Genomic DNA, 24534 nt, shown 5'->3' with positions numbered 1-24534 from the left:
CCAGACTCACTGAATCAGGCCATTAGGTGAAGTTCAAAGCACTTCATTCAGATGAAGGGTTCACTAAATTACAGACTGCAATCAAGATTTTAGGAACAGCTGGTTGAAAATAATTGCCTTGACCGGCTCTAGTGACCCCCGGGAACATAACGCCACTTACATGTATGTTTTCTTCATTCATCATTTATGGGTTTATTTGTATTACTCCACAGGGCTGACGATTTGGTATTAGACTTGCTAATGAGCAGCAGCCATGTGCTCCTGCTGCCTGACAGTCAGTACTGTCACAAGTATATTGTACGCAGCAGAGAAGAGCTTAACAGTCAGCCTCCTTCCACATTCTGCTCTCAGGAAGCAAGGGGAGGATCCAGAGGTGTCATTTGACACTGACGACAGAGTACTTATTTCCTATGCAAAAGAGCCCAGGAAGAAAAACCTAAAAAAGAAGCTAACTTCTGTAAGGAGAAACTTGGATGGAAAGGGTGCTGCTGGCTGCTGCCTTTGCAGACCCTAACTCCAGCAGCATGAACACGTCCTTTGCTCACCTCCACTTTGCCGGAGGGTACCTGCCCTCTGATTCCCAGGACTGGAGAACTATCATTCCAGCTGTCTTGGTGGCTGTCTGCCTGGTGGGCTTCGTGGGAAACCTGTGTGTGATTGGCATCCTCCTTCACAATGCTTGGAAGGGAAAGCCATCCATGATCCACTCCTTGATTCTGAATCTCAGCCTGGCTGATCTCTCCCTCCTGCTGTTTTCTGCACCTGTCCGAGCTACAGCATACTCCAAAAGTGTTTGGGATCTAGGCTGGTTTGTCTGCAAGTCCTCTGACTGGTTCATCCACACATGCATGGCAGCCAAGAGCCTGACAATCGTTGTGGTGGCCAAAGTATGCTTCATGTATGCAAGTGACCCAGCCAAGCAAGTGAGTATCCACAACTGCACCATCTGGTCAGTGCTGGTGGCCATCTGGACTGTGGCTAGCCTGTTACCCCTGCCGGAATGGTTCTTTAGCACCATCAGGCATCATGCAGGTGTGGAGATGTGCCTCGTGGATGTACCAGCTGTGGCCAAAGAGTTTATGCTGATGTTTGGTAAGCTCTACCCACTCCTGGCATTTGGCCTTCCATTACTTTTTGCCAGCTTTTATTTCTGGAGAGCTTATGGCCAATGTAAAAAACGAGGAACTAAGACTCAAAATCTTAGAAACCAGATACGCTCAAAGCAGGTCACAGTGATGCTGCTGAGCATTGCCATCACCTCTGCTCTCCTGTGGCTCCCTGAGTGGGTAGCTTGGCTATGGGTATGGCATCTGAAGGCTGCAGGTCCAGCCCCACCACAAGGTTTCATAGCCCTGTCTCAAGTACTGATGTTTTCCATCTCATCAGCAAATCCTCTCATTTTTCTTGTGATGTCGGAGGAGTTCAGAGAAGGCTTGAAAGGCTTATGGAAATGGATGATAACCAAAAAACCTCCAACTGTCTCAGAGTCTCAGGAAACACCAGCTGGCAACTCAGAGGGCCTTCCTGACAAGGTTCCATCTCCAGAGTCCCCAGCATCCCCACCAGAAAAAGAGAAACCCAGCTCTCCCTCCTCTGGCAGAGGGAAAACTGAGAAGGCAGAGATTCCCATCCTTCCTGATGTAGAGCAGTTTTGGCATGAGAGGGACACAGTCCCTTCTGTACAGGACAATGACCCTATCCCCTGGGAACATGAAGATCAAGAGACAGGGGAATGTGTTAAATAGATTTAAGTTTCAAAGCAAAACAAATTGTGATTATTGTATTTACTTGTACTGCTGCTTATCAGTATTGCTGCCTTTACAAACTGTGATAAAATTATTACCATTAGGAATTACAAAAATACTTCACAATCTACACTTTCCAAATGTGCACTGTGGTAAGTAGAGAACCATGTTAGAAGTAAGAATTGTTTCAGAGTTAGAACCTGAGTTCCCACAGAATTTAAGTAGTACTGTATAAAGCCGCTGCTGTCAAAGTGATTAGATAGTGCAGCTATTCTGTCGCTTGTTCACAATGGTTTCACTAGGTACCCCTTAGGATCAGCCCTGTAGTGGATTGGCTGGAGCCTGGAGTAGAGGCTCCTCTGTCAAAGGCTGAGCCCGGAGTAGAGGCTCCTCTGTCAAAGGCTGAGCCCCTTTACCTTCAGTTTCATCTTGAACCTACCGGTCCTAATTTCACCTGCCAAATTGTGTTTCGCATAACCAAAGCTCAAAATCTACGTTCCCTTGAGATTTTTAACATATTAATGATAAATTTTAACGAGTCGTCACTTGTTTAATAAATGTTAATTTGCTTGATCAAAGTCCGTATCATAATGTTTGTGACAGGTCAAAGAAAATGAAACAGAACCTTATTCCAATTCTGGACTAATTTCAAGCCATGGCTGGTTTGGGCTAAGTTTAAATAAATTCAAACTTACATGAAAGTCTGCTTCAATGACCTTTTTAAAGCTACCTGAATGAGTATTCAGTTTCGAAGTCTGAGAATTTTAGCAGCTTTCCAATGACATTCAATAGTCTGATGTGGAAAAAAAAGTACTTAAAAAATGCTCTCTTCACTTTCAAAATGTGAGAAAGTTATTCTTCCATAAGCAGAAATTTGTGCCTCCTAATATCTCCTTTCTCACAAGATAAACCATGGTTAATGATATAGGTATTAGTTACTCAAATATAAATAGAAGATGGAGATGCTGATCTTTCTTGTTAACACTACTAAACTTACCCATAACATTGAACTTGAACCCTACTCAACTTTTAAAATATCATAGGATTTCTAAGTTATAAAAATAATTGAGCAACCTGGGAAAAGAGATTAATATCAAAAAGAGAAAATTCAACAAACACAGACAGAATTTGGTAAGAATACAAAATAGAAAGCATAAGGGCAATGCAGAAAGAAAAGCAGTAAAATTTTATACCCAGACATATGGTAAAATTTGAGTAATAGGCAATAATCATTCATTTTATAGCAAGGTAAAACATAGCCAATAAAACATGATTATGATACATTTCTTCCCCTTTTAAGTGTAATGACATTCATCCATGATTCTTGATTACTTTGTTATGGAACTCTGGGGTATTTTCACTGAAAGGTTCCCCAAGAATAGAAATGCCTTTAGGGCAAACCAAGCAATGGAGAATCTGAAATATAAAGAATATATTATGGAAAAAAAAGATTTTCTTTTTTATGTTGTCTCCAGGTTTCCAGATTCTCTGCTTTTTCTTAAGTGGTCATAGTTTGCTTTTTGACACAGGAGGTAGGGATAGATTCTTTTTACTTCCTTTATTACAAATTTTATTTGAAGCTCATGGATTTAAATAAAGTAAAATTTAACCCAAGAATCCAAAATATTGTTTTGAGATATGGTAGTGATAAAAAGGATTATCCTTGTCTCTGATTATTTGAATTAATAATTTTTATGTTCGTTATAATATGTCATAAATGTAGGATGTAAGCTTCCAGGGTTTGACACTTTAACTTGTAAAAAAATAAAAATAATTATGTTTTACTTCAGACAGTTTTTGGAGATTTAAAGCTGTCTTTGTCTTGAATTATTTCAAAATCATATTAGCAACAATGGAGCTTTATGGGACTGTTTGATGTTAACACCGGGCAAACTGATTTTCAGAGTTTGCTAGCAGGCACCAAATCAAGATGTAGACACTGGAACGAACTGATACACGAAGTCCTGACTTGATCCCTTAAAAAATCTGCTAAGAGAAGTTTGATTTGCACCTTATCTGATCAAACCCAGATACTTTAAGACAAAAGTAGGAAATTGGAACAGATATCACCAGCTTTCTTCTCACTTCTCTACTCTGAAAAACAATGCAGTAAGTGGCAAACAATACTATGTGGAATTCAGAATAACAAAATTAAAGCATTCTAGGAACTTTACCTTCCCAGATAGTCACATTTCTACATACTACATAATAGCTGTGCTCCTTTTGGCAAGCACTTCAATTTCAATCCTCACATACTTAAACATCACTCAATCAACTTATAAAAATGAACTTCAAAGAGAAAAAATGAAACCAAAGGCGGCCAGGTGTGGTGGTTGACACCACCCTAGCACTTTGGGTAGCTGAGGTGGGAGAATGGCTTGAGGCAAGAAGTTTGAGGCCAGCCTGGGCAAAAGAATAAAACCATTTCTAAAAATAAATTACTAAAAAAAAAAAAAAAAGGTGGAGGGGGAGACATGGTAATGCATGCCTGCAATCTCGGCTACTCAGAAGGATCACTGAACCCAGGAGTTACAGTGAGCAATGATGGTGCCACAGCACTCCAGCCTAGGAGACAGAGTGGGAGCCCTTGTACAAATAAATTGAAAAAACGTATCCTGTGTATCAACTTTATAGCTGGAGACCTTAGTCTGATCAATGCCAGGTTCCTACATACATAATTTCTGTGACACTTAATAGATTTAAGCTAAGAACTATGTAACTATAATGGATGTGAATGTGTGTCTGTGACTGCATACATATACAAACAACATATAAAGAACTGTTGGTATTCCTTCTTTCTAGGATTTGTTACAATCATAGTAAGTATGACATAATGAAAAATAAATTATTCTATTAACATATATATTTTCTTAAACATTTTATTTATGTGGCACTCTGAAGTGGGCAACCTATGAAGGGATAAAATAAAAAGATATTTTTTTAACTCGGGAGGTAAAGTTGATATATAAATTGGGAACTGATTCATGGTGTGATGTACACGACATGTTGAAAGATGCCAAAAGGCGAAAACCATCATACATTAATACAAAAGACAAAAAAAACCCACCTAGCATCTTCTTGCTATAAGGCAATAAGGCACTGCTAAGAGACTGAGCACCAAAATGATTCTCTACAAACTCCTTCCTTTTTATACTGCAAATAGTGCATTATTACATTCAAACCTTTAAAAACTATTTAAAGTCAATTTACTTTGTGCAAAACTCTATTTGCTGCTTCTTTTAAAAACAGGTTAAAATAAGCTCTTAAAAATTAAGTAACAATAATCATATACAGTACGGATATATAAAAAAGGGTTGGTTTATTGTAGTTCAAATACATAAACTGAACATTCAAACATCTTAAAATTAAACTTTAGCAACAAAAGTTTAACATTCAAACAGGAGTATAGTTTACAAGAGACATCCAGAAAGGTAATTTGTTGTCTAATCCAGAATATTGATAAAGATCACTTACTGGTGAATAAAATATGTTTAACCAGTGGTTCTATTCTGGCCAACATGTTAGTTATGACCATGGTTCCATACCTGAGAAGAAATTACTACATTAATCTTCTCTTAGGCTAAACAAGACTTGGTCTATAATTCAGAGGGGATAATCAAAGCACGTAAGTGAACAAATAAAACTAATCTGTTCTTTAGAGACAAAGGTAAAAGTATTGTCCATTATAATAATTGTAGCCTCTGGAAGAATTCGATTTTCAGTGTTTTCTCTTTTACCCGCTTTAAAAAAAAAAAATCAAAACAAGACAAACCCCAACTCAGGTTTTCTTGGAGTCTGTGGTATTTGCATCTGGCAAGTTCAAGCCACAAATGCTCTCACTTCTTGCATGTATTAACACTGCTAGAAAGAACTCCACCAAGTCACTGACTTCCACACCTCATAAAAGGATGAATTTTAGCTTCGAGATTTTAGGATTTACTAGAGACAGCCTATATTTGAGTATGTATGTCAGTCATGCCACACAAAGAAAAGCATAAATATTTCCAAAGTGTTCTGTTCAGAAACTGTTCACAAATGCTTCTCCTTCTGTCTGTCAGATGGTTTTGCAATAGGTTGACTAATGCACATATATGTAAAAACCTGAAAACTGGCTCATGCAAGCGTTTTGAATGGATACCCCTGTGGAAGAGTATTTAGAATTATTTTGTTGATCGTCGCGTAGGCTCTGATGCTGTAGGAGGTGGGGGTGGACCCCGGCGATCCAGGTCATCAACATATGCCACAATCAGTTTACGCCTCTCCTCTGGCACACAGTCCAGTACTAGATACCGTTTGTCATTCTGTAAAATTTTTTCTACATCTTTCAGGTGCTGATCAGATTCTTGGATTAGTTTTTTGGATCTGAAATAAGAAAAAGAAGTCCAAGAATTACTGACTGCTGTTCACAGGTCTTTCAGAAGTGAGCTGGAAATGTCCATCTAGTTCCTAATTGTGTTTCCATTATTTTTTTTTTTTTTTAAGAAAAATTTCACTGCAGTGGTCACCTTTGTAAGTCGCCTCAGCAAAGACTCCAAGGAGCGAAAGGGCCTCAGAAGCTGAATTACCCTCCCACCCCTAGTGGTGGTCCCTCCAGATCAGGGCTGAGGGTGGGTGGGTAAATCTTGCCCGTGCTGTACCTGTTCTGTGGATGAACAGAGGACTTCAGTCTGCGGGGCTGCCAATCCCAGCATCTTTCACAAGCTTTCACTTTCACATCTTTCACTAAATTAACTATAAAAATGTAGAAAGAAGTCTTACTTCACATCTAATTTAAAAGCCCAAGCTGATGCAAAACATTAAGGATCCTGACCAAAAAATCCAAATGACAAAATATCTAAAAACCACACCCTCAGCACTATCTAGCCTCCCGTGCACATACCCTTCATTAAGATGTTTCAAATTTCTCTCTTAAAGAAGAAAAGCTGGAGCATGAAACAAAAATGGTTTCCAGATTACTGATTGGTAAGCAATACGAAATTGTCTTCCTGATGATAAATTGTTAGTGAAGAACTACTGGATTTGCTACAGAGAAATCTTGTTTAAAGGCTCTCATTTCATAATTTACAATTTTTATTTAAATGTACCCAGCAAAATGCTTTCCTCTAAGGGAAAAAAAATGTTTCTGCTGAGCTTAAATCGATGATTTCATGCTTTAGAATAATCTAACCACACTGAACAGTCTTCAGAGGAGGCAAAGATAATTGATAGTGAAAGATTATTTTTAAAGTTTCTCCATGAAATACAACTCTTATATAGTTGAGGGTATTCCTAAAAAAAGCAGTGAAGTAAAAAAAAAAAAAAAGATATGTATTAAAAACTGGATGGGTGGGTAACACAAAATAAGAATTGACATCTGGGCCCTTTCTTTAAAAAAAAAAAGTATGGTAGATATGGGCTGTATTTGACTTTGGATAGAAGTTGGCATCTTCTTATCCCTAAAAATTAATAATGTCAACATGTGTGTGAATGCAAAGTATGCTCTGACCATTAGAGTAAAGACTAGTAAAGATAATGACTGCCAATATGAAACATTTCATTGCACACACCTATATGTTATAAATTTGGTCTCTTTCAAAAGCGTCCTGAAGTCAGCTTTGGCTGTGATATACTTGTCTCTGATATATTCTTCAAACTCTCTTTGTTTTTTCTGTTAAAAAAAAAAAAATTATAGAAATGAAACTCAATTCCAAAATAAACATTATTTATTAAACAGTAATGTGCAAGTCACATAATAAAATTAAAAATTCAAAAAAGGCAAAAAGGTACATTTTCTTCATATATAAAATTTATTAAATCACATCTGCAATGCTCATTTTTACAGCAAATAGAAAGAATGAGGAATCATAAATTAGTTGTGGCTAAAACTTGAGAATCTGCTGCACTACACTGCTGAGCATTTTATGGGGATCATCTATTTTAATTCGGATAACAACCTCATGAGGTGGACACTAATGATTAAGTGTTTACTTCCTGCACACTGTATTTTTAACTTCAAGAACAAAAACAGTAATCTGTGGATATACAAACTGTAAGATAACACTCAGAACTTAACGTACATAGTACCGAGCATTTAGCTTTCTGGCAAGCCAAAAGTAATGAGATGAATAAACTCTTAGGACTTAAAAAAGACTTTATTATCAATTCTAAACAGTCAGAAAAGTTAGAAACTGAGACTGGGTCTACCACAATTTCCCAGTCATGTATATCTTCGAACATCTACAATTCAATAGACTTAGAGGGGGAATATTAGTTTTTATAATAGATGCCCAGACCTAGAGAAACCAACCAGCAAAGGGGAATGACAGAAAACAAATAAAAGGCCTAGAGATAAAATGGACTATAGTAAACAACACTTTTCTTAACATCATTCACTGTTTCAGACCTAATTTTAAAAAAAATTTAAAAAAAAAGAATCAAGTGCTTTGATAGTTTGGTACCAACTGAATATGTCTGTCTAGTTGTACCTGACTAAAATAAAACTGTAGCTTCATTAAATCTCTAATATCCCAAAATACAAGCTCACCCAAGTACTAAAATTTAAACTTTCTATTGTGCTCTCTTGCTAATTTATCATGCAAGAAACAAAACATAACTTTAAAATTCAGATTCACTTCCCATACACTTAAAAGTTATTCACTTAAAACAATCGGCTTTATTTTGCTTAAGATAGTAGTGCTGTCAGGCACCCGATTAAGTATTTATAAATTGACAGTAAATCTCGACACAAAATCTTCTTACCCTGTCACTGGAGGAGAACTTAATACACCGAGGATCTTCCTTAATGATTTTTTTAACTTCTTTCCACGTGGATGTTAAGGTAATCTTTGAAAAGACATGTGAATAAAAAACATAAATACAACTCACTTTTATGTAGGGGGTCAAACTGCAGCACATATGGTACATAATATTACACACTGACCTGCAATCTCTTGTAATGCCCAAGCGTAACTGGACTAGTTAGGGACAGGGAAGCAGCGTTAATGCAATTTCTTTTTGTTGGCTTGCCACAAGAGTTATTTTCATGGCCATACTTTCAAGGTGGCCTAAGACAATCACCTGCAAACCCTGTATTTACATGGGCAAACATCGTAACTTCTGAAGAAACCATCACCAAAAAGAGAGCAGATAAAAAGGAACAAAACCGGGATAACAAAGCGTACAAACTGCCGAACAAGAGGCCATAGTACCAAACTGAAAATGGATCAGAAGAAGAAACGTGCTAAATCTATTATCAGGAGGGATCATCGATCATTTTGAATATAGAAGCAGTTATGAATGTGAAAACTGCGAAGAACAGGAATTTCTAAATAGTTAAGAATACCATATTTTTTTCAAATCAGAGAACTGTCATAAAATGAATTCCAGTAATGAATCTAAAGACCATGACACTAAAAATCATATCAATGCTTTAAGAAATTACTAACAAAGATTCATTCAAATTAAAATGAGAAAAATAAGAGACTCTTACTGCAGAAGTTTCATCCAAAAGTTGCCTAAAGTGCTCCCTCTTTTTTTTGGTAAGTGCTTCAATGTGTTCATTAAAAAGCTTCTCTTTCTCCTCTCTTTCCAATAAAGATCCAGATTCCCAGCGGTGATCTTTTCGGAGAGTCCTACGAGTATCAGACCATGACACATCTGAAGAACGTACCTGAAGAGAGAAAATTTTATGTATCAACAAAGAGATAATTATCTTAATGTCTATGTGCACTTCCATGTTCACTGCAACATTATTCACAATAGCCAAGATATAGAATCAACCTAAGTGTCTAACAACAGATAAATGGATAAAGAAAATGAAACAAATATACATAATGGAGTACTACTCAGCCTTAAAAGAAGAAAATTCTACTCATTGGTGGCATGGATGAACCAAGAGGACATTATAAGTGAAATAAGCCAAACACAGAAACACAAATAATGCATAGTCTCACATTTGTGGAGTCTGAAAAGAGGTGAACTCATAGAAATAGAGTAGATGGTCACCAGAGTCTATGGGGTGGGAGGCAGGACAAGAGAGAGAATGAGGAGTTACTGGTCAAAGATAATGAAGTTTCACACAGATAGCAGGAACAAGTTTTGAGATCTACTGCACAGCAGGGTAACTAAAGTCAATAATGTATTCTAGATTCAAAATAACTGGGAGTAAATTCCAAATGTCTCACCACAAAAAATTACAAGTTAACAAAGTGATGAATATGTTAAAGAGCTTGGTTTAATCATTCCATATTACCTATCTAATATCAAAACAGCAACTATAGCCCGTAAGGGTATACAATTATGACTTCTCAATTAAAACAATTTTTAAAAAGAAGACAATATAATAGAAGGCATAGCAGGTCTAGCTGGCTCACCAACCAGCAAAAAGACATCCTTCATTGCTGGTAGTGGTATTAAAAGTTACTGCCAATGTGAAGCAACACAGGAGACTAAAATGACAGATAGGTAAGAAAAGAAAAATTATAAAAGCATTTATTTAACCAACACTTACCAAGCATCTAAATATAAGTCAGAAAAATACTGTGCTTTGCAATAAAATTAAAAAATACAACACTATCCCTTCCTTCAAAGAGATCACTTAAAAAAAGAAGGAAAAAAAAAAAAGATAAACAGGCCAGGTATGGTGGGTCACAATGTAATCCCAGCACTTTGGGAGGCCTGAGGTCAGGAGTTCGAGACCAGCCTGGCCAACATAGCAAAACCCTGTCTCTACTAAAAATACAAAAATTAGCTGGGCTTGGTGGCACATGCCTATAATCCCAGCTGATCAGGAGACTGGGCAGGAGAAGTGCTTGAAACCATGAGCCAAGATGATGCCATTGCACTCTAGCCTGGGTGACAGAGCGAGACTCCATCTCAAAAAAATAAAAAGAATAAACATGTTAGCAAATAACTGCAAAAACATGTAATAAGTGCTGCAGAGGTGTATGCTGAGCACGAGGATGGTCTAAGGAACAGTGAGATAGAATCTGCCTACATGGGTCAGGAGTAGCCTCACAGAGGAGATACTTGAGTGTACCCCTGAAGAATGAGAAAGTCTGTCACTGCAGGAGGAATGCTTCCAAATCATTTCAGATGGAGGGACTGCCATGAGCAATGGAAGGATGCTATGGTTCATTAAGTATGTTCAGCAAGGCTGAAGGAGCAACTGAAGAAAGCAAAGGTGTTAAGGAAATATGAAGGTAGAGTTAAGAAATGAAGAATCTTCTATATTATGCTAAGGAGACTGAATGTGACCTGTAGGAAACTGCTGGGATTACAGAGAACCTTCATCCCCTACAAGTAACCAGGAGAGTGACAAAGTCAGATTAGTTTTTTACGAAGAATTCTGTGACTGCAATAGAACAGACAAATTTGAGGAAGTGTTGGATATAGGGAGAGAAATTAATAAACAACTGTAATTGTCCAAGGTATAGAACAAGGTTGTCCAACCTGTGGCCCACAGGCCACATGCAGCCCAGGATGGCTTTGAATGTACTCCAACACAAATTTGTAAATTTTCCTAAAATATTAAAAACATTACGAGATGTTTCTGTCTTTTTTTTTTTTTTTAACTCATCAGCTATCACTAGTGTTAGTGCACTTTTTTCTTTTTGAGATGGAGTCTTACTCCGTTGCCCAGGCTAGAGTGCAGCGGTACAATCTCAGCTCACTGTAGCCTCCGCCTCCCACGTTCAAGTGATGCTCCTGCCTCAGCCTCCCGCACATGCACACGCCATCATGCCGGCTAATTTTTGTATCTTAGTAGAGATGGGATTTCGCCATGTTGGCCAGGCTAGTCTCGAACTCCTGACCTCAAGTGATCCGCCCACCTTGGTCTCCCAAAGTTCTAGGATTACAGGCATGAGCCACTGCCTCCAGCCATATTAGTGAATTTTATGTGTGGCCCAAGACAATTCTCCTCTTCCAATGTGGCCCAGGGAAGCCAAAAGATTGGACACCCCTGGATAGAGTAAGAAACAGATGCAAGGGAAGAAGTCAGAAGTGACAAGAGTAACAAGCTCCACTGAAAAAGAGAAAAGAAATAGCATAGGAGAGATGGTGACAAAGCGAAGTCACCCCCAACTCCAAAAAATATGTATTAGTAGGCAGGACAGTAGTCTGGGGGCATTCACTGTAGGGACAAAAAGCCCTACATACCTCAACAACTCTGAGAGGTAAGGAAGAAAGATTTTCAACAAAGTTTCAGGGTATCTCCTGGGGTCAGTTACATGTCCAGTCCTATATCGCATAGCATTTACAAGTATAATAACTGATCATCACAATGATGGCCCTCAATCACCAACAAGAAGATTAAATTGTATTCAGCACATTTTGTTCATCACTATAGCAGTTAAGTATGTAATAGTTTAGGGTGCCTTTCATCAAGAACAATAAATAATAAGAGACTAAATGATTATGACTTTCCAAATGTGCAAAATGCCTAACTTCTGAAATTGTTAAATAACTAGGGTTTTTTCCTATACTAACAGTACTAATAGTACTAATGCCAAGTATTCAATTTTTAAATGCTTTATAATTTAGCAAATTATCTCCCTTGGAGTTTAAAGAACATTAAAATGTTCATAAAACAATATAATACATTCCCAATATCCAGTACTTTAGAGAAAAAAAGTAAAAGATTAACATATACCATGTCAGACAGAAGAGCCTTGAAATTCTGGATAGCTTCTTCTCGTTTGTGCTGCTCTCTCTCTCGATCTATTTCTTTTGTTTGTTCTGAACGAGCCTTTTGAACCTCCCTTTCTCGTTCTCGAAGGCTTGCCTCAATGCGAGCTTGCCTTTCAAGTTCCTTTTCTTTATCTGAGTCTAAATTCTGTAAAAGTAGAAATTACATTATCCTTTTTACCAACTCCATCAAAATATGTTTTCAGAGAATAGCTTGTAAAACAATTCCAAATCTAGTTTTGGCCCAGATACACCTAAACACTATGTACCTCTCATCTCCAAATCAACTAGGGACTCTTACATTAAGAATACTAACAAGAAAAATTCCAAACCCCCAATAGAAGAATTCCCAGTAACAACATATATCTTTAAACACAAGTAAGAATTTTATTATTCAATGAAAGCAATACAAGTAAAAACAACAGTTACCTTGGCTATTTTTTCAATGTACTGTTTGAAAAGGTCTTCTCTCATTGATGAACTATCTACTGCTTTGTAACGTGGATCACTTTCTACTTTATCTTTTACTTTACTCCATCGAGACTGACTGTCCAAGTGATGATTAGATAATAGTTCAAAGAAATCCGATTTAATCTGTATTTTAAAACAGGTAGTGGGATGGGAAGGAAAATAATGTACCATGAGAAATTCATATCTGAATATTTACAACTAGAAAAAAAGTTCACTTACCTTAAATATAAGAATAATAACTTTTAAAATGCACTCATTTAGAGTAGAATCAATCATGGAAAAAGAAAAGATCAGAAGTGCTCTTTTACTAGAAATGTAAACATCAATAAGCATACAGGCTTTCATCTAAAATTTGCCACATTCAAGATAAATCATATTTTATAAAGAAATTATTCAAATATAGAAAAAGGCTTTTTCAGATTGTTTATAATTTTAGATCTCAGAACTGTCATGTATTCATAGGGAATATAAATTTACATCGAGCTGCATTTATTTTTAGCTAAGAGTCAGGTTTATGAGCTGACAATACTATCAACATGGTAAAAATTATTTAAAAAACTAAATGGGTAAAAATTTTGGTCACTGAAATTATTAGGACATTTAGAAATCATTGCAAGTCATTACAAACTTACACTGTCAAATGTCTAAAATCAAAATAGGGTAAAAATTTGTATTTTGGTGAAAAAAAAGCAGTTGTACACCTTGATATGTGAGAAAATTATATAATTTCCACATTCATAATCATTACTAAAAAACTGCATTCAAATCTTCTATACTTTTTAGCATTAAACATGTATGCCTTTACCATTCTAAAACTCAGTGTGTTTATCCAGTATTATACTCAACAACTGAAACACAAAGTAAGTAATATTATACCAAAGGTATTAAATATTATTTCTTCAGTATCAACATACACAACTCCTTAAAACCCCTCTCCAAACCGTATTTATTTTATTTAAATAGGTGAGGAAAGGAGTAAATGAGATAGTTATCTTTACGTATATCTGAGGGCCTGATAGTTTTAAAATCCCATGTATACTACTTTGCACTCCTAACACAGAAGATACCCAAGGTAACCAAGGTCATTTCAACAAGGGATTCTGACCATATTAAGAATCCCTCCCTTTTAGTACGAATTGAATACGGTACCTTCCCACCTGATCAAGGGAATCAGGATTTAATGTGTGTACACAAAAATATATAAATCATTCCTTCTGCCTAGTCTAACACTATCATTTCCCCCTACAACTTCATTTTTCCTACTGAGGATTAAAAGTGAGGTTGAGGCCAGGTGTGGAGGCTCACGCCTGTAATCCCATAACTTTGGGAGGCAAAGTTTCAAGGCAGGTAGATCACCTGAGGTCATCAGTTCGAGACGAGCCTGACCAACATGGTGATACCCCATCTCTACTAAAAATACAAAAAAATTAGCTGGGCGTGGTGGCAGGTGCCTGTAATCCCAGCTACTCAGGAGGCTGAGGCAGGAGAATCAGTTGAACCCGGGATGGGGAGACTGCAGTGAGCTGAGACTGCGCCACTGCACTCCAGCCTAGGCAACGAGAGTGAAACTCCAACTTAAAATAAAATTTAAAAAATACTTTTAAGGTTATAAGAAACAGAGTATTTGCATGAGAAATGTTTCTAAAGAGCTAATCAGCTGTGGATTTCTCCACTATTAAACTTGGCTTTTGACTTTGAATAAGAAATACTCATAAACCCAGTATTTCCAGACAGTGATTAAGAAACCACCTGATGTAATGATGTAACTGAAATTTTTCTGTTCATCTTGTCTACTTTGTATCTGACATTATGAACACAAAATTCCTAGATGCATCTGACAACTGGAAGGCAAAATTTACAAAATTTTTGTTAAATAAAACATGCAAGTTCTATCAAATAGGAATCTTTCTAAGCCACAGGAATTTATAATAGCTTAAAACAGTTTTCATAAATTAGACATGAAACCTCTAAAGTAAGGATTATCATATAGGTTTTTAAATGTGTGATGTATAAACAAGTGAACTTAAAATTAAACTTCAACTTCCTTTCACTGTGGATATTACCATGACAGGTTATAAATGGCTTACTGAGGTTGTTATAGGTATGAGCAGAATTGTCTTGACAGCTGCATAAATGTCAAAAAATGTCATTTACCATTAGCTGCAACTGAAGGCCTTATTATTCTCCCCATTCCTCACTGTAACAAAAACAATTTATTCTCAGGAAATTTTAAAGAGAGGGAAGAGAAAAATGTCAATTTCATAACAGTGAATTAACTCCTATTATGTGTAACTTCAAATGTGCTATTCCAAAAGGTAAAGTATTTGAACCACAATTTCATAAAAATTAGTTATTATATTACAATAAAATAGCTTGAGAACAGCTACTTTGGTAAACAAAATAAGTACACTTTTTTTTTTTTTTGACAGGGTCCCACAGGAGTGCAGGCTGGAGTGCAGTGGAACCATCACAATTCACTGCGGCCTTGACTGTTTGGGCTCAAGTGATCCACCCACTCCAGATTCCAGAATAGCTGGAACTACAGAAGCACATTACCACATCCAGCTATTTTTTTGTTTTGCTGTAAAGATGGGGGTCTCGCTATATTGCTTAGGCCAGTCTCAAGCAATTCTCCTGCCTCAGCCTCCCAAAATGCTGGGATTACAGGCATGAGCCACCACGCCTGGCCAATAAGTAGACTTTTAAAGGCATTTTTTAAAATAAAATGGAAAACTAGCAGTAAAAACTACATGAAAATGATTATCTTACTGTAAAAATGACTTTCCCCTGAAAATGCTACTTAAGAAATACAAGAATTTCACCAGAAGTAAATGTTCTTCACAGGTTTTCAAAATTAGTTTTAAGACTAGTTTTAAACCTTTAGTATTTAGTTATTGATTCAACTATCACAATGCTACAAAGACCAGTTAGAGAAATTTAAGAACAAGGAAACAGACTCCAGTACCATGACACTATTACTGCTCTTGCTGTTCAATTACACAGTTACAATGTGATTTTTTTTTTAAAGTATACACAATATACTTAAGAACAGTATAAACAATACAGTGGAAGTAATGAAAGAAAAATGATAAAGCCCCACTAACCACATGTGCTCAAAATGTGAATATAAAATCCACTATATTTAAACCCTTACTTTAAAGATTTCTGCTTTGATGGCCTAGTTAGTCATTGATATTGCATTCTTAAAATTGGCTGAGAAAGCTTCACTTTAGCAATTTCCTGCCTTTTATTTTTAATCTAATAATGGTATAAAGTCAAACCTGTAATTTAGAGAATTAAGATTTTTACAGTCAAAATAAAATAAAACTGAATATATTAAATATTAGATTTACTTAATTTAGATGTCATATCTATTTAATTTCTTTTTTAAAATTAACACATTCTGGGCACAATTCTCATCACTTCATAAGGAAAAAGACTAAAAAAATGTAAAGTACCGGAACTGCGGGAGGCTAAAGTCACCACACAGAGATACCAATTCTTTCCTCACTAGGGAATCCCATAATACTTTGCGTGTCAGTGATTGACAGCTGTCACTGAACTGATTGACAGGCCGCACAGCACAAAACTGTAAAGTCTATCCACTTGTTATGAAACAGAATACATAAAATAGTTATAAAAAAAAAGTGTTTAGAAAATCAGTTACAAATGCAAAGATAAATACATTTAATTTGTATAAAAGCAATCATACAAAATCAAACAATCACTTATTTACTTGGTTTCCTTTAATCAAATACGTTATTCTAAAAGTCAAAAGTAGCAATTCTAATTCAACATATAAAATTACGTAGTAGAATCTGATTTTATACATTTCCTCTGAGAAGCATAATCATTTTTTTTAAGTTAACAGTGAAACAATTCTGGAAAAACTCACTTGGAAGCCCAATAAGTCAAATAATCAGGAAGTTTCAGATATTTCTGATAAAAGCTGTTTCAGCTAATACTGTCATTATTTTGAATAAAAGAGGCTTCTTCCCAATAGGAGTAGTATTACTGCCAAACAACATTTCTTAATAGAACTTGTTAATAGTATAACTTTCTAGAATAAGAGGCAATTTTAAATGTCAAGAATGATTAGGTTGCAGAGGTTATTTTTCTACATTCACAAAGCATACTGGACACTAAGCAGAGTGGCTGCATGTTTTGATGGTTCACACACCACTGGGGTCATCTCCCTACTAGTTTGCCTTCCCAGTGGTAAGCTCCTTTCCACTCCTGACACTGCTATCAAATGACATTTGGAATTCATTAATCTTTAATAGCTGACCTTTAATTCTGATAAGCAATAATTTAAATGTAAGATATGTTTACTGAAAGATTAGAAAGTCACTAAAGTGCTATCTTTTAGAAGGCAAAAAAGATAGAGAAGTTCTTTTAAATTCAAATATTACCACCTATAAAGAATCTTGAAATATTAGAAGGTGCCACTGAGCAGGCAGCTCTAACAACCTGTTCTGAGTTTACCAGGCATCTCAGTATTAATACAATTTAAAGCAAAACTATACAGCTTAGTGAAGCTACTAAAATAAGCATTATATAAGTGATAGAATACATACATACATACATACATACATACATACATAATTATAAAAGTTAACTTAAAAGAACAGTCAATGTAGGTCCTTATTTATGCCCATGAATGAGGTCAGCAACAGCACAGTCCTTTCCCATTCACACTCCCATCAATCACACCACTGGAACTAAAACCATCTTACCTTCTCACCTCTGGTCTTCGAATCTTCTTTCTCTTTCTTCCTAGCAGCGGCCACAAATTCATTAAACAAGGCTTCTCGGTCTTTCATCTTTTCAATTGCTTTGAATCTTGAATCTTTAGCATGCTTGGCTGCAAATTCACTGAAAGTTGCTCTGGAACAAAATTACAAGCGTGCTAACTTTGGCAGTTACTTCTTCTTGTATAAAGTCATAGCAGAAAGTATCATTTTTTCAACAAGAATATATGACAAAGAGACACTGGGACCCAACACCTAACTAACAGTGAATAGTAAGTTACAGAAAGGAGTAAAAAGAGGTAATGAGTAAAAGTGTGGTTAAGGGATTTGTATGCTATCAGCATAGAATTAGAAGAATATCTATTTATTATACAAAAGAGATCACAGAGTAAAGAATTTGCATGCCTCAAGAGACAAGGGCTCATCAATTTCCACTCTAAGATGAAGCTGAGTCCTGCCTCCAGCCACAATGGAAAATTCTTATTGGATTAGGTCTCTTTCAATACACGACTATAAAACTGAACAAAAGTACATGAGGCAACTGATTTTAAGGAGCAAACAACAGAAAAAGTATGACTGAAAAGCCTGAAAGAAGGGAAATTCATAAGGTGCAGAGAGCTCAAGTCCAAGTAGAGTATTAAAATCTTAATGAGCTGGAAGAAGCAAAGATTAGAGCTTGGGTGAAGAGGAACATATAAAGAGAGGGTACCCAAGAAATATCCCACTTGGGGATTACCCATGAGCACACAGCCAAGGCCAAGCTGTATTAACAGCAGGGGACGATCACTCTCTATATCAAGCTACTACAGGATTAAGAGCCAACAAAGTCCACAAAAGATCCACAAGGAAAACAGAACTAAAAGACTAAAAGAAACATAGGATACTTTCAGAGATTCACATTAACAAAACATAAAGTCAAGCCTAAAATTAAGATGGCAACCAGTAAAAAAAATGCCTACTAAAACAAAAATATCCACTTTTCAATGAAAGGTAACAGAATCGAGTCTCTACACATTAGCCACGAAGTCCAATATTCAATCAAAAATCAGTAAATATACAAAGAAACATGATCCACAGAAAATTTTTTTGAAGTCAATAGAAACTGAACCCAAGATTTCCAGATGTTCTAAGTAGACAATAACTTTAAAACCAATATTACTGGCCAGGTGCAGTGGCTCATGCTTGCAATCCCAGCACTTTAGGGAAGCAAGGTAGGAGGATCACTTGAGGCCAGGAGTTTGAGAAGAGCCTAGACAACACAGTGAGACTCCAGCCAGGCAGGGCGGCTCACAGTAAGTGAGCCTGCAATCCCAGCTACTTGAGAAGCTAAGGCAAAAGAATCTTTCGAGCCTGGGAGGCAGAGGCTGCAGTGAGTGAGCCAAGATCATGCCACTGCACTCCAGCCTGGACAACAGAGCAAGACCCTGTGTCAAAAAACAAAACAAAACAAAAACACACTGTGGTTGGGTGTGGTAGCTCATGGCTGTAATCTCTCTACTTTGGGAGGCCAAAGCAGGTGGATCACTTGAGGTCACGAGTTCCAAGACCAACCTGGCCAACATGGTGAAACCCTGTCTCTACTAAAAATGCAAAAAAATTAGCTGGAAATGGTGGTGGATACCTGTAATGCCAGCTACTCAGGAGACTGAAGCAGGAGAAAAACCCAGAAGGCGAAGGTTGCAGTGAGCAGAGTGCCACTGCACTCCAACCTGGGTGACAGAGTGAGACTCTGTCTCAAAACAAAACAAAATAACCATAGTGAGACTCTGTCCCTATAAAAAATTTAAAAATTGGTTGGGCATGGTGGCACACGCATGTAGTCTCAGCTACTTAGGAAGATTCCTTAAGCCCAGTAGTACAAGGCCACAGTGAGCTGTGGTTAAGTCACTGCACTCCAACCTGGACGACAGAGCAAGACTCTGTCTCTTAAAAAAAAATAAGTAAATAGGCCGGGCGCGGTGGCCCACGCCTGTAATCTCAGCACTTTGGGAGGCCAAGGCGGGTGGATCACAAGGTCAAGAGATCGAGACCATCCTGGTCAACATGGTGAAACCCTGTCTCTACTAAAAATACAAAAAAATTAGCTGGGCATGGTGGCACGTGCCTGTAATCCCAGCTACTCAGGAGGCTGAGGCAGGAGAATTGCCTGAACGCAGGAGAATTGCCTGAACCCAGGAGGCGGAGGTTGCGGTGAGCCGAGATCATGCCATTGCACTCCAGCCTGGGTAACAAGAGCGAAACTCCATCACACACACAAAAAAAAAAGTAAATAAACAAAATTGTATTACACTGAAACACTCAAACAAAATAGGCTCAAAGAATTGAAAGCATGGTCTAATGAATGAACAGGGAGCTTTGTCAGAGATACACATAGTATTAAAAAGAACCTACAACTAGGTTCTTCTTTTTAGAACCACGTTTTGAAAAGGAAAAATTAACTGGATAGGCTTAATAGGAGCGTTGACAATAGAATAAAAAGTCAATTATGTGAAGTTAGATCAGTAACAGTTATCTAATCCAAACAGAAGACAGAAAAAAGACTGAGGTAGCAGGGGAAACAGTTTCAGGGACATGTGAGATAATATCAAACACTAACATATGTGTGATAAGAATCACAAAAGAGAAAAGAATGAATGAGGACAGAAAAAAATACTGCAAAAAACTTCCCAAATTTGATGGAAAACATCAATTTATAAATTCAAAAAACTCAGCAAACTCCAAACAGGTTTAAAAAAAGGATTAAGTCCTATGACGGCTAATGAGCATAGGTTTTCAAAAAGAAGTTTCTCCATAAATAAGACATTATAAAGCTTTCATATATTTGGTATATATTTTAAATATTTGAATCTTTCATCTTATATAGTAAGAATTTACTTTTTTTTTTTTTTTTTTTTTTTGAGATGGAGTTTCCCTCTGTTGCCCAAGTCTGGAGTGCATTGGTGCAATCTCGGCTCATTGCAATCTCTGCCTCCTGGGTTCAAGTGATTCTTCTGCCTCAGCCTCCCAAGTAGCTAGGACTACAAGCGCATGCCACCACACCCAGTTAATTTTTTTATTTCTAGTAGAGACAGGGTTTCACCATACTGGCCAGGCTGGTCTTAAATTCCTGACCTCATGATATGCCTACCTCAGCTTCCCAAATTGCTGTGATTACAGGTGTAAGCCACAGCACCCAGCCAAAAATTTACTCTTATAATTAATAACCCTATACTTAGCATGCTTTTAGAAGGAAAAAATAAAGCTTATTCCACCATTTTAAAACTATTTACCTATTTAAATGCAAAAACAAAACACATTCTCTTTTGTGTTAAAATAAAGATTATGTTATAGCTTTAATTATAAACAAAAAATCGTCCAGTTAATCTCAGAATTTGGAACTTAAAACATCAACTGAAGTTTAAATGTATCACTCACAGCTTCCTTTTGGTACTCTACAGAAGGGAAACCTCTTTGGAGTTTCAATTATTTACAGACCCATATGGAGTTTTAATAAATATATTCTGCTGAATGATTTAGAAATAAGCTGCAGACTTCTTAAGACTTCACTTAGAACTATTTCATTCCAATACAAGATAAAGAATAAAAAAAAACAGAACTATTTCAACATTCAACTCCTGAGAGTAAAGCCTTTTTCCTCCATAACCAAAATACTCAAGAAAATTACTAATTCTGTAACAACATCTAGTATCCCATTTTTACCAAGTGTCCTCCTCATCTGCCCCCCAAAATACCTTTTATAATGCAGACTCAACTATTTTGACCCATGATCGCACTCTTTTGACTCAGAAATAGCTCAGGACTCCCTGAGAAGTCTGAACCTCTATTACCCCCAAGAGAGAGTATTATATTCTTCGTATCACAAACACTCAATTAGCTTTATTTTCTAAAACTTAAATATTAAGACCATATTTCAAATATAAAACTATAATACTAAACACATCTTCTTAAACAACACTCTTTCCTACCTCCACAGACAAAACTATTTAAATAAGGTAAACCTTTATAATAAGTGTCATTTAACCCACAGACTCCATGATTCTACCTGACAGTTTTAGAATACTGAGGTATTCACAGTAACCTAATACCATTACTCTTACATCTAAATCATACATAAGACTAATTACCCCTGCCTATACGATTCTGTGCAACACTGAAATCTAGTTGAAATCCTAGCTTCCCTTGGGTAAGCTATCTAATTTGTTTATTTCATGTAAAATACGTATCAGGTAAGTTAAATCATACTACCTGTTCTGAAGACTGAATATCTGTATGCATATATGTAAAATTATAACCGTTCAGTCATGTTTACATATATGAATAAATGCATACATGTATGTTTTAAGTGCAAATTAGCACATAAAATTCTCAATAACTGTTATTACTGTTATTATAAAGCAAATGAACTTAAAATGTCTCATTTTCTTCAGCCCATTACATGTATTTAATATATATTATCAATCAATTGAAAATGTCAGATACAATCATTAACACTTGGAAAATTTTGAAACTGTGGTAAAAGGTCCTTCACCACTTCAATTTAATCAAAGTAATGTTTCTCCTCTGCAATTTATTATGCATAAAACTTTACAAAGATGGGGCATGGATTTTCTATCATTTACTGGTTTCTAAAGAACTTATTCCCACACGGAAGCACTTAAAAGTATCCTTCTTAGAGTACCTAGGATTCCTCTAAAGGAAACATAGTAAAAACAAAGATCGGAAATTTTGGCAAAAACCAATAATCAAATAAGGAGCTTTTAATGCCCAAAGGGCCAAAAATATATATATATATTTTTTAATTTTTAAAAACTGATCTTAGGAGAAAATAAATACACTTTGACATTTAAGAGAAATGAATCACATACCTTGGATTAAATTTTGCTTCCTCCATCATTTTTTTGAAATCTTCCTTGGCTTGCATTATTTTGTTTTTCTTTTCCCTGCGTTCTTCTTCTGCCCTGGTCTTTACATACTGATCAAATACCTATTATGAAAAGCAACACATTTGACAAGTCAAACTTTCATATAGGTAATTTAACTACCAAATTATTGGACAATGTCTTTGTCCAAACTATATCAGGAAAAATATATTAACTGTAGATAATTATACACAGATTATACCAAGATTCACTTTAAAGCTTCACTGAAATATTACACAAGCATACAGCTCTCTACTTAGGTTTTGCCAAGAACAAAAGAAAACAGTAAAAAGGTGCTTTAATTCTCTTCCCTAATTATTAATTAAATACATGATTATTATAAACATTTCAAGCAATTCAGAAATGTGTAAGAGAAATCAGTCTTCCTAAATCCCCTTTAGAAAGAAATATCAATAGTATGGAATCTGTATAATTTTATTTCCATGCTTAAGACATAAATATTTTCACTAAAATGTAATCGTGCTTTATTTCTATTCTACATTTCCCCCACTTAATAGTCAAGATAATAAACTGAAAATAATCTATTTCCTGCCTACTTCACAACCTATAAAATGACAGAAAAACTTTTTTTAAAGTCATAAACCAAAAATAAAAAGGAATTGAGAGAAAAAGAACCGGCAACTCTCAAAGCTGATGGGACAAGTGGAAAAGGATGTGACATAATCTAGCAGTCAAGAAAAACAAAGAGGCAACTCAAGTTTTTTCTGAAACCAGAATCTCCTCAAACAATGCAAGAAAAGACTGCATTAGATACCTATGGAGGTGAGGATGGGGCATAGCTAAAATAAGGAGTACTTGAAGTACTTGATGAAAGGCTATTTAATAAGTTGTTAAATTGCTAGATCTCCTAACTTAATGTTTCTGGGCACTGCCACTCCAGAAGGTAAAAGGCCAGTGACTATTCTCTAAAGCAAAGAATTGACAAGCTATGGCCTACAGGTTGTTTTTATACAGCTCATGAATATTTTTACATTTTTTAAAGGATTGAGGGGAAAAACAGAAAATTTCATTACACATGAAAACTAAACAAAATTCAAATGACAGTATCCATAAATAAAGCTTTAACTGAACAGCCATGCTTATATATCCTTACATATGTCTATGAGTACTTGAGACTTAAACAGCCATTAGAAAGTTACAATAGAGACCATATGGCCCACAGAGCTAAAATACTCATTATCTGACTCTTAAAAATTTGCTGACCCCCTCCCCCTCTAGAAAGTAAAAGAGTGTGTCTTTAAATTGGGGGAAACTGAACTGGGAATAAGGCAAACCAAACTAAAAACGTGGAGATTAACCAAACACGTACCAAATACTAAGACACAGTCTCTCAGAACTGAAGCAGAGAGATCTGTGCCCTCCAGCCCAGATTAGAAATCTTTATTAGGAATCTGACCCGCCTAAAACAATGGCTCCAGGGGTTCTGAACAAACCAGCCTAACTCACCCTCGCGCATGTTTCTCAACCTTGGCACAGTGATCACAGTGATGCTTTGAAAAAGGTGTATACCAGCATCCCTGGCCTTTACCCACTAGAGGCCTGCAGCACTCACTTCAATTGTGACAAAAATGTCTCCTGGGAGAAAACTGCTCCTGATTGAGAACCACCACCCTGAGGTACAGCCCCAAAGCATGAGGGCCCACCTAGATGATAAGAATACCCAAACAAGCCAGGCAGTGGCTCACACCAGTAATCCCAGCACTTTGGGAGGGCAAGGCGGGAGGATCATTTGAGCTCAGGAGTTCAAGACCAGCCCGGGGAACATGCCAAAACCCCATCTCTGTATGGAGGGGCGGGGGGGAAGAGCACCCAAACAGCATTTTAGTGTTTCACTTTAGTAGTCATGGTCTACAAGATATCTAAGGAAACTCTCCAACATGAAAAATAAGAGTCCTAAAAAGAACAAACTTAGTGGAATCAGAAACTATACAGAAAAATGAAAATTTTTTAAAAAAGTTCCTA

General features: G+C 36.4%; 2 protein-coding genes across 10 annotated transcripts in view; one reads left to right on the top strand and one right to left on the bottom strand.

The window, feature by feature from the left end:
• Positions 1-457: 457 nt before the first annotated feature.
• GPR151 (G protein-coupled receptor 151) lies at positions 458-1881 on the top strand. The gene has a single exon (XM_017966829.4). It carries the CDS (start codon positions 474-476, stop codon positions 1743-1745), a length of 1272 nt encoding a protein of 423 aa, XP_017822318.3. The 5' UTR covers positions 458-473; the 3' UTR covers positions 1746-1881.
• Positions 1882-5045: 3164 nt separating this feature from the next.
• TCERG1 (transcription elongation regulator 1) overlaps positions 5046-24534 on the bottom strand; it is a 62375-nt gene continuing 42886 nt past the window's right edge. For 4 of the 9 annotated variants that reach the window (XR_615980.5, XR_013531397.1, XR_013531398.1 and 1 more), the window contains 9 exons: positions 22498-22616; positions 17618-17768; positions 12840-13004; positions 12376-12558; positions 9214-9393; positions 8484-8567; positions 7292-7392; positions 6383-6476; positions 5046-6107 (listed from right to left, as the gene is read on the bottom strand). Coding sequence is in view for 4 of the 9 variants with exons in the window: in XM_008987135.5 (XP_008985383.4) it covers positions 5906-6107; positions 7292-7392; positions 8484-8567; positions 9214-9393; positions 12376-12558; positions 12840-13004; positions 17618-17768; positions 22498-22616 (1185 nt within the window). In the remaining 5 variants the exon portion in view is untranslated. Of the gene's footprint in view, positions 6108-6382; positions 6477-7291; positions 7393-8483; positions 8568-8664; positions 9394-12375; positions 12559-12839; positions 13005-17617; positions 17769-22497; positions 22617-24534 lie in introns of those variants that run through there. The other 5 variants (XM_008987135.5, XM_008987140.5, XM_008987148.5 and 2 more) reach the window with 2 other exon arrangements.

The sequence above is a fragment of the Callithrix jacchus genome, chromosome 2 (genome assembly GCF_049354715.1).
Source record: "Callithrix jacchus isolate 240 chromosome 2, calJac240_pri, whole genome shotgun sequence".
NCBI classification, from domain to species: Eukaryota; Metazoa; Chordata; class Mammalia; order Primates; family Cebidae; genus Callithrix; species Callithrix jacchus.
This window is presented reverse-complemented; position numbering and strand designations above follow the sequence as displayed.